Source organism: Poecilia mexicana, unplaced genomic scaffold (assembly GCF_051168715.1).
Source record: "Poecilia mexicana isolate PSO_F unplaced genomic scaffold, ASM5116871v1 scaffold_15, whole genome shotgun sequence".
Taxonomy (NCBI): Eukaryota; Metazoa; Chordata; class Actinopteri; order Cyprinodontiformes; family Poeciliidae; genus Poecilia; species Poecilia mexicana.
In genome coordinates, this window is record NW_028263384.1 from 9,107,534 (window position 1) to 9,119,546 (window position 12,013).

At 39.1% G+C, this 12,013-nt stretch overlaps 2 protein-coding genes across 3 annotated transcripts; one reads left to right on the plus strand and one right to left on the minus strand.

Annotated features, from left to right (window-relative positions):
• Positions 1 to 701: 701 nt before the first annotated feature.
• fbxo5 (F-box protein 5) lies at positions 702 to 4,970 on the minus strand. Its single transcript, XM_015013364.2, has 6 exons — positions 4,800 to 4,970; positions 3,518 to 4,138; positions 3,212 to 3,382; positions 2,996 to 3,086; positions 2,199 to 2,363; positions 702 to 1,359 (listed from the first exon to the last, which is right to left on the minus strand). Exons 2-6 carry the CDS (start codon positions 4,084 to 4,086, stop codon positions 1,099 to 1,101), a joined length of 1,257 nt encoding a protein of 418 aa, XP_014868850.1. The 5' UTR covers positions 4,087 to 4,138; positions 4,800 to 4,970; the 3' UTR covers positions 702 to 1,098.
• A 1,626-nt stretch (positions 4,971 to 6,596) lies between these two features.
• mtrf1l (mitochondrial translational release factor 1-like) lies at positions 6,597 to 11,905 on the plus strand. 2 transcript variants are annotated; one of them, XM_015013369.2, is made up of 9 exons: positions 6,598 to 6,774; positions 7,337 to 7,600; positions 8,287 to 8,366; positions 8,527 to 8,631; positions 8,740 to 8,818; positions 10,279 to 10,442; positions 10,835 to 10,952; positions 11,158 to 11,294; positions 11,506 to 11,905. In XM_015013369.2, exons 2-9 carry the CDS (start codon positions 7,348 to 7,350, stop codon positions 11,716 to 11,718), a joined length of 1,149 nt encoding a protein of 382 aa, XP_014868855.1. In that variant the 5' UTR covers positions 6,598 to 6,774; positions 7,337 to 7,347; the 3' UTR covers positions 11,719 to 11,905. The 2 variants fall into 2 exon arrangements, with proteins under 2 accessions (XP_014868854.1, XP_014868855.1); XM_015013368.2 differs by having other exon boundaries at positions 6,597 to 7,600.
• The last annotated feature ends 108 nt before the right edge of the window (positions 11,906 to 12,013 follow it).

Consider the following 12,013-nt stretch of genomic DNA (forward strand, 5'->3'; position numbering starts at 1 on the left):
ATTGACCAATGTTAAAATGTGCTACACCTCAAACTTAGATGACATTTTTAAATGCAGTGGGATAAAGCTCCACAGAGAGCCTCCTGACCTGAGAAGGTCTGACCAGATGAGCCAGTGGGAACTGGAACAACTGGCCCTCATGCTTTATGTACGAGTGTAATTGAAAAAGAAAAGGAAGTTTAAAAGCTGATTTTAATGTCAACCTAAAGGCAGGAACAATACATGCATTTAAATGCTCGGTCAGATGTTTTCCTCCTTACAAACCCCGCTGGGGGGGGGAGAAGATTTAAACGACCTGTGACTTTGGTTTCAGGGGCGTTTTCACCTCAGACTTGACAAAGATAAAAACTACTCATGACTAACTGGATCAGAGAAATTAAATTTAAGAAAATACTGCCCTCTTGTGCAATAAGCTCCAATTATTCTTAGGAAAGACTAACCAGATGTGTTTTCACTGTCAAAAAGGAAAAACTAACTATAGAGAGGGAGAGAGTTATTCTTCTGTTTGGTGAAGCTTTAAAAAAAAATTTACTTTGCTTAAATTTTTTATGAAAAAATTTAAGCATTTAACTCTAATCTCTTGCTACAGCTCATGTTTATGTTAACTGACTGTTAAAATTCACCAATTTAAAGTGATGAAGTTGGAATCGAGTAGAAACACCTTTTGTTGTTTTTGAAGGAAGAAAAACCACAACACGAGATTTTATGGAAAAATGTATTTACAAATAGATTATATAGCTGCAGAAAATCTGAACAAGACCTACTACGATAAACATTTATTTAAAAATGCCTCTAAAAGAAAATATGAAAATGTACTCACATTTATTCTATTTTAAAAGACAATAAAAATGTACAGTTTAAAGCTCAACATTTTTCATAGCTTTCTTTGTGAAGAAAAAAAATATTTATACAATAAAAGTTGCCGCTCACAAGCAGCAAAAGTTTTGGGTAGATTACCCCAGCTGTGCTTCAAGTGCTCATCTCATGTGATCAGAGTTCGGCGTGCTACAGTCATTTATGATGCCGTTCTCAAAATTTATGTAGAGTCTCTTAAAAAAAAGCAGAAAAAAAAAAAAAGCAGGCTGGAATGACCCTTTATCACAAGCGCTTGACGTTTCTCTTGCTGCGAGCGCTGCCAGGGATGATGGGGGTTTCTTTGGAGGGAGCTGAATGGAAGTGGGGTTTGACTGTCCGGCAGGGGGAGGAGCTGTGGAAGGGCTCCTGGCAGCGAGTGCAGAAGTCAAAGAGGCAACTGGACCGAGAGCATGTGGCCCTCTGGGCCTCGGCCCAGTAGGTGGCAGGAGACCCACAGCGCCTGCAGGAGCGCAGAGACTCGTGCTGCTTCAGAGTGCTGGCAGCCTGCAAACGAGAGACAAAGATCAGGATTGGTGAACTTGACAAATTCCTGGAAGAGGGTTTGTCCACTTTTCCTCCCCTACAGTAAAATTCAAGCATTTTCAAGGTAACTTTTTGGCACCAAATTTTGGAGATAAAAACAATACAAATAAACTAAACATACAGCTTTAATTCGTTACATTATATCATTTATGACTGTCGATGCCTTGGATTGTATTATACATTCTACAGCAGGGACAAAGTAAACTAAAATGTAGCAAAATTGTATATTTTGGAATGCCTCTTACATACATTTTACATCCAATTGATCCAAGAACAAAATACACAAATTAAAAACCAAACAAAAAAGATCCCCAATTTCAGTAAGGTTTAATGTACAACATCCCAGATCAATAAGCCATTGAGCCATTATGAATAATAAATATTCATTATATTGAAACAATCCAAAAAATTGTTTTAAAAAGTACATGACCTGCCTGCTCAACTTAAATGTTTAAAACACAAAGAAAGTAAAGAGAAAAATCTAAAAAATGTTTACAAGGTATTCTGGCATTTAGCAAATGGAAATATTTTTTGGCAATTCTAACTAAAATAAAAAATAAAAGCTTCATCTGATTTAACTTCAGACACTGAGGGAAAAAAAAGTCTATTTATTAGGTGAATGAAAATATCTAGTTTTAACTGTAACTTTTCTAAATGTAGGTTTTCAATCAACTTCAGAACTTTCTTACAAAACTGCGGTTTGAATATCAAGCACTCTCCAAACCTTAAACAACCAATTCAAGCATTTTCAAGGATTTCAATCACTAACTTGTGGGTTAGCATGAAACTAAGAGACTTACTTGCACAAATTCGTCGAAGCGTGTGCACTGTGAGGGCATGCTGCTCTTCTGGCAGGAAGCAGTGCGTCTGGAGGCCAGAGCCTGCATGCAGGATAGCACCACCCTGGATGCACCAACGTCTCTGGTCAGACCGCTAGCAGGATTTCTCTGAGAGCTTCTCGACTCCTAAAGGTTAAAAGATACATTGGTTAGCATGAAAAACACAAATGCATCAGGTGTGCTTGAAACTGAAGTAATGCCCATCCCTACTCAAACTGCCTTCCACTTAGCTCCCACCAACTGTGTATTCTGTGAAACGACCGGAGTTGGGGGTGGGGCTGGTCAACACACTGCTGCTGCACCACAGATCTATCAACATGTATCAGCTTAGTTTCATGAGGTAACCTAGTAGAGGAGTCCCAAGACTTGAGACAAGAGTTTGTTTTAGTCGGTTTAAGATGGAGGGTTTTTTAAACTAGACTAGTTTTTTCTTAGAAAAACCATGTTTTTTTGTTTTTTTTTAATAGTTGCCCTTTTAGCAAACACTAGACCACTTCAACTGCACCTGAGTTACTAGAAGTCTCTTGGCTGTTTACCCGTCAGACTCATCATTTTAGGTTGGCAACCACTTTGTAGTTGTGCCATACTACTCCAATTTTCTGACAATGCTGTTCAATGCTAAAGATGTTATTTTATAAGCTAACTGCTTTAAATTTATCTATAACTTCAACACTGGCCTGTCTGCTACTTTCATTGGTCTTCATAATCCTTGCTAACAAGTTTCCATATCATTTGGTTGCTTCTGTCAGTTTCCTCACCCTGAGTGCCTGCTCAGCTTGCCGACACCTCCTCGCAGCAGCCGAATCCTCACATATGATTTTCTTCCACGTCTTGCTCACATTCTTGCAACTGTAATGGAGAAAAACACAGACATGTGAATGTAATCATAAAAAAAATATGTTACAATATACCAAGAATATCTGCCAAGAATATCTGTTTGTTTTTTTTTCCTCATGAGGAAGAATTAAACTTACCTTATGAGGTCCAAGTCTCCCAGCAGAGCCAGAATGTCTGTCAGGATGCCTTTCATGTTCCTGAAAAGCAGAGACGTGAACATGTCGACGTTCTCCAGGCCAATTTGTCCTCCGATCACACGATCCAAAGGATACTTCTCTGCTATCTTTGAGATGACGCTAAAGTCATACCTGCAAAACACAGCATCCAACCATCACTAAACAGAAACGACAAGAAATTATCTTCTGAAACACAGACCAGTGTGCGATAATTGCAAAAATAATCAGAAGGGTATATAGAACGTTGGAACTGAATTAAAATATTACCTCCTGTTCTTCTTGTAGCTCTTTGTGAGCTCCTCACAAACAGCCTGCTGGAATCTTAAAATGGGCAGGTTGGGGGTGACGTGATGGTGGTTGGGGGTGGACGACAGAGCTGCTGTGCTCCTTCCATGACGATCCACAGGTGTGGAAACTGCCAGAGACCCTGAAAAGCTGATTCTAGTCCTTTGCTGGCATTTTGAGGGGGAATTACTTGCTGAAAGCCTTTTCACCTGGTGTGTCTCAGCGATATGGTCCTCTTCTTCATCTCCATGGTGATCAATATGACTATTCTGCAAAGATAAATAACCGCTGTCCTCAAAGTATTCTTCCAGGGCCCCATCTTGCTCTCTGCCACTGTTATTCTCTTTGTTGTGAACTGCACTGATGCTGCTCTTAGTGGAGAAGAAGACAGTCGTCTGTCCAACTGGCCGATCCTGAGATATAACAGGGGCTGGTTCTTTTTTGGGGGAATCTTTGGCATAGAGTACTTTAGACTCTGCAGCTGCTGCTTCTGCTAATGGGCTTTTCTCCATCGTGTTTCCTTTAGCAGACTTGATCGTGGGACATTTCATGGCAACTCTTTTATAAGTAAACGTGTGCTCTGACTGAGCAGTGTGGTGATCTCTGCAGAGTCACAGAAAGAGATGACATGTCAGGGATCGTGTTTAACGTGCGGACGTGACTGACGCTCATCAAGTAGCATTGCTTCTTTAGAAGAAGCCTAAACTCTCACAAACATCAGCACAACACACAGTACATGTTAGAGTAACTCTAAAGGTACAATCAATCATATAAATTAACGGTACACGTCTTAAAGCAAAATAGTTGATTTTGGCGCGATGCGGATTTGGCGGAAAGATGGTTTTTCTACGTCACCTTTACGCTAAGTTTGTATACCCCACAGTTAAACAGGGTTTAATGATGACATGAAAAATAGGCTAAATCTCCCTTTATGCACAGGTCAGTCGATTTATTAATGATGCTTTTATTAATTCCCCTTATGAGAATGTGTGTTACACTTGGAACGTAATACACGAACTACATGCAAAGTAGCCTAGAACTATGATGCAAGTTAAACTCAAATTATACTAAAATAGGGTTCCGTGAAGCTTTCATATTTTGGTTATTTCCTCTTAAGTTGTGTACAAAGTTGTAAACCAGTAGCGCAAGAAAACACCACAGCTAATCATACACTGTCTTGCTAACACTAAAAAATGACAGTGTCTCTATAAGAATAAAAAAAGACCTGACTTTAGCCTGAAAGATAATTAACAAAGACTCATACCTTCAGTTATTCTCCTAAAATAACGTCGAAGGCCTCTTGTTTCTATTCCTTCGGCTCTCTCCGCGCCGCTATCTTCCCGTCAGAGAAGTCGCTTGACAAAGTTAAAATCTTCTACGTCTGAAAAATCCGCCAGTTGCGGCTTCTTATTTGAAATCCGTGCGCAAAGGTGCAAACCAATCACAGTAAAGCAAATGCTGCCGCTTTGCAGCATCAACCAATGAGATTTGTGGTTGAGCGGACGTGACGTAATTGGTTCATTTGCGTTGTATTCCGATGAGAAACATATCCCTTGGCGGATCCTCTTATCCATGCTGCTATCCTGTCAGGATCATGTTAAAATATGAAAAGTGGGAGGGAAAAATCTCTGTAAATTGTAAATAAGAAAGTTACTAATATATTGGTAATAATAATCCAGTTATCTTCCAAACATGCAGGTTTCTGGTTTGGCTTCATATTATATTTATAATACTCCAAATTACTTTTGTGAAAATGTCGTGCAAGTCTTTGAAAATACGAAATACAGAGAAGCATTATTAGCCTGCATTGTTATTAATAACTTGGTCACTGTGTGCATTAATTAACAAATTCCATTGTTTGAACTGAAACAGGAACACAGCTGTTGGGGCATTGTTTCCTGATTATAGTCCCACCTCAGTGGGAAAATGGAGCAAAAGCTTATGGGAGCTCAGGTTTTACTGGAATTGTCTTACCTTCTCAAACATTTCAGAGTAAGCAAAGATAATGTGCTTTAGACAACTTTTTAAAAACTTTTATATATTACCTCTACATCACAAATAATTTATTTATATTTACTTTGGAAATAATTAACACCAAAAATGTTATGGCTTTACAGGCACAGACTTGTGTGACCTGAATACACAGCACAGTAGGAGCTACCTTCTCTAGTTTGATCAGATATGTGAAATGTTAGTGTGAAAAATAACTGTTGCCAGCTTGTGTAAGATAAACACTACTAGGAAACTGTAAGAGACAGCAAAAAAAAAGGAAAAAAAGGTCACACCCTTGCCTGGAATGTAGTGTGTGAAGTGGCTTTCTCACTGAAACCAGAGAGTGAGGTCATGGGACAAGAGTGGAGTTTCAATAGGAAGACCATCTAATGATGGTGCATTTTACACTTCTTTCAAAAGTCTTCACTTAACTTTAGTGTAAATGGATTGAGGTTACGCTGAAAGTAAAGGTCAGCAAATAGGCCAATTATGAACCCTCGTGAAGGTCCAGTTGTTTGTAAGAGAACTTTGCATACTGAAGTGCATTCAGTGATAATCCCTAGATCTACCCTGTTCAGAGTCTAATTTGAAAGGCTAAATTGTCTTTTCAGTTGCAGATATTGCAGATCACTCCATGGCACTCAGTAAGTAAAGGATGATATCACATCATTTGTCTCTGTAGTCAATATGGATCTACTCCGCTCTCTGAAATGCTTTGGAAATATTCGTTCATTCAAATAGTGCCTTGATTTCAAATATAATATTTTTATTTATCTTTGTTTGGCTTACTTTTATTGTTTTTGGAATAAATGTAAACCAAACAAGTAAACCACCAACTTTCTTTGGGAAGTTGGTAGTTTGTGAAATTATTCAAAAACTATGTGGATATTTTAGTGAATCAGCTATGCAGGGCAAAGAAAATTAGTGGTGGAAAACGATTCCTTTGTCATTAGCTCAGAAAATATGTTTGGCCTAATAATCCTTATTTTATGTTCTCATACTGAAATGAGGACTTCAGTGAGCCTTTAAAGCCATTAGGGGGCGCTAACACAACAAATCAGTTTGAAAGAGTCCTGCGCATGCGTACGACGACCAACATGTCTGCGCTCTTGGCAAGGTGGTAAAGGAGCTGCATTATTGCAGCAAGCGTTAATAACCATTTCATTGAAAGTTTGAGGGAAATGAATGAGCAAATTAAGTCGTGTTTTGACCACAGCAATGTTTCCGACAAGAGGGATACACTGACGGTAGCTTTCAATCGTTTTACTACCGCTGCAATACTTTTTCTTTACTCTGTCAGTGACGTTAATGTTTTCCAATCGAACCTAGTCATAATTACAACATTTCAACTTAGCTTTCTTATTTTATCAGTTCGTCTTGCAGCCGAAACGTTAAATGTATGTTTGAATTTTGAGACTTCCTTGGCTATAGCTACTGAAAACGTAATTTGACTTTAAAAAAAGTAAGTTCTATCAAATTAAGGTGTGTGTGTGTGTGTGTGTCCCACCCCCACACTCTTGCAGAATTTAAGGTGTTGTCTTTTTATATACCTTGACCTCTAAAAACACAGATGTGGAACCTTTTGGGGGGCTATTTAACAGCATGCTACAAAAGCAGATAAATTCAGATTCTGATTGCTTCACTGTTACAGAAAGAGAGATTAGGTAAAATATACAATGGCTTTCAGGAGATTTGTAAGCCTTCTCTCTAAAAGAAGTGAGTGGGCACCCCGCTTCCAAAACCCTGGCAAAACTGTTTGCAAGCATCCCACTCATCAGTACGTAAGAAACCAAAGGCTTCTTCATACAGGTAAACCGGTCATGATGATGAAGCTGTTGTCGGTGGATGAGCTATTCGCCAAAACATCTCTGCAGGAGCACCTGAAAAAGGTGGAAAAAGAGTATGACGAGTGTTTACAGGCAGTCACTTACAGTGGCGCAGAAGATGAGCGCAATGAAGATGACATGAAGACCAAGAGAACCAAAGTGTCCCTGCTGGCTCCTCTCATCCAGAGCATTCGAGAGCTGGACAAGAAGCAAAAAGAGGTCACAGACATGGAGACGCTCCTCAAAGGTGAGCTGGAAAGAGGTTTTGAGTTGGCATTTATTGAAGGAATCTCTAAACCCGATCACATTCTACAGGATTTTGGTCTGGGCACCAGTAGTTATGGAAGACAGTTGATTTTGAATAAACTTTATATTTCATCATTGGTTCTGGACAATTAGCCTGGTAAAAGGCTGAGTTTTTTTTAATATATATTTTTTGAAATGTAACACCAAAAAACTTAGTCATTACTTTAAAGGAGATGTCTGTGGCAGATAGAAGAAATAAAAATGATCAAAGGTCCTAATCATTATGAAAGTGTGCACAAGCTTTTACACTTTGCAGGTATTTTATGTGGCAAATATGTTGATGTTCAGTTCAACTCTTAAGCATTTCTAAAAGAGAGTTATTCTTAGTTTTGCACATAACATTTGAGTTATTGTTATTCTTTATTTATGAAATGAGGGCAAAACACACTTTTCCTCCTTGTGTTGAACCACAACAGAACACTGCAGTGAAACAGAATAGCAGTAAATGTTGACCGCTAGCTACTGATTTGTTCTTTATAATTACATACTTTTTGGGCAAATAATGTGGTTAAAGTGGGGTTCAGAAAAATAAAATGGAAAAAGTAAAATTTGGCAAAAAACCAAAATGGAATTTGGAAAATAATAAAACGGGTTTCACTGTTTTTAACCACATTCTCATCTTCTAAGATGATGATGCGTCCCTACGAGAACTGGCTGAGCTGGAAAGAGAAAGCTGTCTGCAGGACATTCAAGATCTGAGACAAAAGGTAAAACTAAAAGCTGCAAAATGAAGTAGAAGACCAGAAAACAGTGCTTTGCAACGTCAACTAATGTCATTCAGTAGCAGCGTTGTTGTGATGTGCTGTTTTTTGTTGTTTGTTTGTTTTCAATTATACTACACACTCATATTTCACATTGACCTTGCAGATTTTGGAGCTACTGATCCCCGAGGAGGAGGTTGACATGAGCGACCTCGTTCTGGAAGTCACAGCTGGGGTCGGTGGTCAGGAGGCCATGCTGTTCACCGCTGAGGTCTGCTCATGATCTTTGATAAAGACCCTTGAAATGCTTAACTGATGATGTAGTTAGAAAAGATACGCTGTCGGGATGTACAGCTGTTTGTTGTTCTCTCTCCTGAAGATGTTTGACATGTACGAGGGCTTCGCTCAGTACCACGGCTGGTCCTTCGACGTACTGGAGCACATGTCAAGTGATTTAGGTCAGTTGATCTTAATATTTCGTTTACACAGTCATGTTGCTGTTCAGGCAAACTTTTAAGGAACACATTTCCACAAGTCTTTTAGCTCTTTTATTGAAACCACATTCTCAGATTTTATGTGGCAATGCTGAAGACTGCAGTGACACTTTTAGTTCAAACAGAAGTAAGATGGAGTTATTATTTGCATATTTCTCACATAAAGTGTTGTTGACTCCAGGAAGCAGGAAATCAGCTAACCATCTAACCAAAGCAGTGCTGCAGATTGTACAATCAGCTTCAGCCCACTGCCTATGAAGTGAAACGGTTAGTCGTTTTTGCAGAAAATGTAATTCAGTTCCTTTAATGCAAAAACTATGGTTGCTTTTAAGAGTCACCTGATTAAAAATAAGACTGAAACATCCACATTTTCTTAGTAGCATTCTTTCAGAACAGATGATCTTAAATGCTTCATGGACTTTACACCAGAGCGTGTTTGTATTGATTCTATGACAGATTACTTTTTAAGCTACAAATCTCAGCTCAAACTTGCAAAGGGCACCTATTTCCTTTTCCCTTTATGATGCCATCGCAGTAACTGCTAACAAACTCAAGAGGGAGCTCTAGATATAATCAGGCTCTTTACTCTATGTGGCATTGAAATAACTCAAAGTTTTCCCTTGGCCTTTTAAACCTAACTCATAAAATATGACGGAAAACGAAATTTAAAGGTGTAGTTCAGAAAGTTTGAGATTAGTTTAATATGTACCCTGTTACAGGTGACGCTCTTGTTTCGTAATTGATTTTCACACGGGCTTGCTTTCTGTCAGGTAGTCACCGATCAGAAACGCATCAGTCATTCTCTCTCTGCGTTCCACACAGGAAGACCTTTGGTGACGCACCGCTTCCTGTCCCCCTTTTCCAGTGAACATATCGGTCGCATTCTGTGCTAATAATTACATGAAAATGTGACTGTGGTTTGAAGTTAAATAAAAGTAGAGTTTCCATGAACTGATGTGACGTTTTTTTTTTTGGAGGTTTTGGTGTTTAGCTTTTAGCCTCCATTACCATCGAATCTGAATTCATACTTACCAAAGACATCAAAAGCATTATCTGCTGTCGGTAAAATACACTGCTCAAAAAAATAAAGGGAACACTCAAATAACTCATCCTAGATCTGAATGAATGAAATATTCTCATTGAATACTTTGTTCTGTACAAAGTTGAATGTGCTGACAACAAAATCACACAAAAATCATCAATGGAAATCAAATTTATTAACGAATGGAGGCCTGGATTTGGAGCCACACACAAAATTAAAGTGAAATGTTCCCTTTATTTTTTTGAGCAGTATATTAACTGCTTAAAAAGTTTCAACAGAACCTGACAGCATTTCAGTAGTTTGTGCTGATCCCTGAACCTGAGCACATGTTCACGTAAAAGGTTTTACCGATCTGCGGTGCTGCCTGCTTCAATGTCACCAGGCGGACTGCGGCACGCGTCAGCCAGCATCAGCGGCCCGCACAGCTACAAGAAAATGAAGTTTGAGGCCGGAGTTCATCGAGTTCAGAGGGTTCCCAAGACTGAAAAACAGGGAAGGATGCACACCAGCACCATGACTGTGGCTGTGCTGCCCCAACCTACCGAGGTACGGCTCAGCAACGTGAACACAGTCATTACAGACACATCTGAATAGAAATCAGTGCACAAAACGAGCATGCTGTGTAGTGAATATGATGCATGTCAGTGGGAATGTCGAAATGATGTTTCTGTTATAGAAAAATAACAGAGATGTTTGGATTTGGTCCATTGTTTTGAATGTCATCATATGTTACATTAGGTGATTAGGGCCACTGAGCAAAAAAATAGAATTCTGACTTTCTTTCTGGATTCTTCTGTGATCAAAAGTCAAAATTCTGAGAAAATTATTTTTTTTCAGTGGCCCTAATTCTTTTCCCAAGTTTCTGTTATCAGAAGTCTGTGTAGTTTCTGCAAGATTTCTAGTTTTGTTGTTGATTTTCCTCTTGATTTTCTTTTTAGATTTCTTTCACCATAAACCCAAAGGATCTGAGGATAGAGACAAAAAGAGCGAGTGGAGCTGGCGGTCAACATGTCAACACAACAGACAGCGCAGTCAGAATAGTCCATCTTCCAACAGGTAAAACGCGTTACCGAAAATCAAACATAATGCTTTTTTAGTTTGTTACTCTGAGGAACTTAACTTCCATAGCTGCTTTTACGTATCCCCCACTGGAATTTGCAGTCATTTTGATTCTTAAGAGAAATTAAGAAAGGCATGCAACATTTTTTTTTAACCAAGCCTTAAATGAAGATGATCTTAAATATTGGTTTGTGTCTGTCAGGTTTGGTTGCAGAGTGCCAACAGGAGCGCTCCCAGCTGAAGAACCGGGAGAAAGCCATGAAGGCTCTGACTGCAAAACTGTACAACATGAAGCTGGAGGAAGAGACCAGCAAGCGCTACAACCAACGCAAAATCCAAGTGAGATTCTGTTTGTTTAAAAATAGTCTGATTTAACTAATTAATGACAGATTTAAAATGTTTGGTTTTTCTACCTTATTGTTGACAAAAACAAAAAAAGGTCAAATACAATGACTTTTTGATGACGGTACGAACAACTATTCATTTGACACGTTTAAGATGTATGCAAAATGACCAAACACGCCATGTCAACCTCCTGTTTCTTTTTCAGGTCGGCACAAAAGGCAGATCGGAAAAGATCCGGACCTACAACTACGCCCAGGACCGCGTGACAGACCACCGCATCAGCATGACGGTGCACGACGTCAGGGGCTTCCTGTTGGGGGAGGACCTGTTGAACGAGATGAACTCCTCGCTGCAGGAATTCTCCGATCAGGAGATGCTCATGGAGCTGCTGGAAGAAGGCAGTCAGGAGGAATCATGAGTATGGCCACAGATGGAGAGGAAACGTCTTAATGCAACACTGGGATATTGATCACTTGTACTCCACCTTGAATTCTCATTAATATTTGCCACTGTGCATTGAACTGAAGTTGAAGTAGCTTCTTCAAATTGAGACTGTAGACCTTGACTACATGGATTTGTATAAGTAAAAAGTTATAATTTTTTAAGGCTTGTCATGATTTTACTTTCAAGTTTTTCAAATTGCAAGTGAAAGTGGTAGCTGTTGTTTTGACTTCATAAATGTCAAATACTGAGTGTTGGATGAATCTCATTTT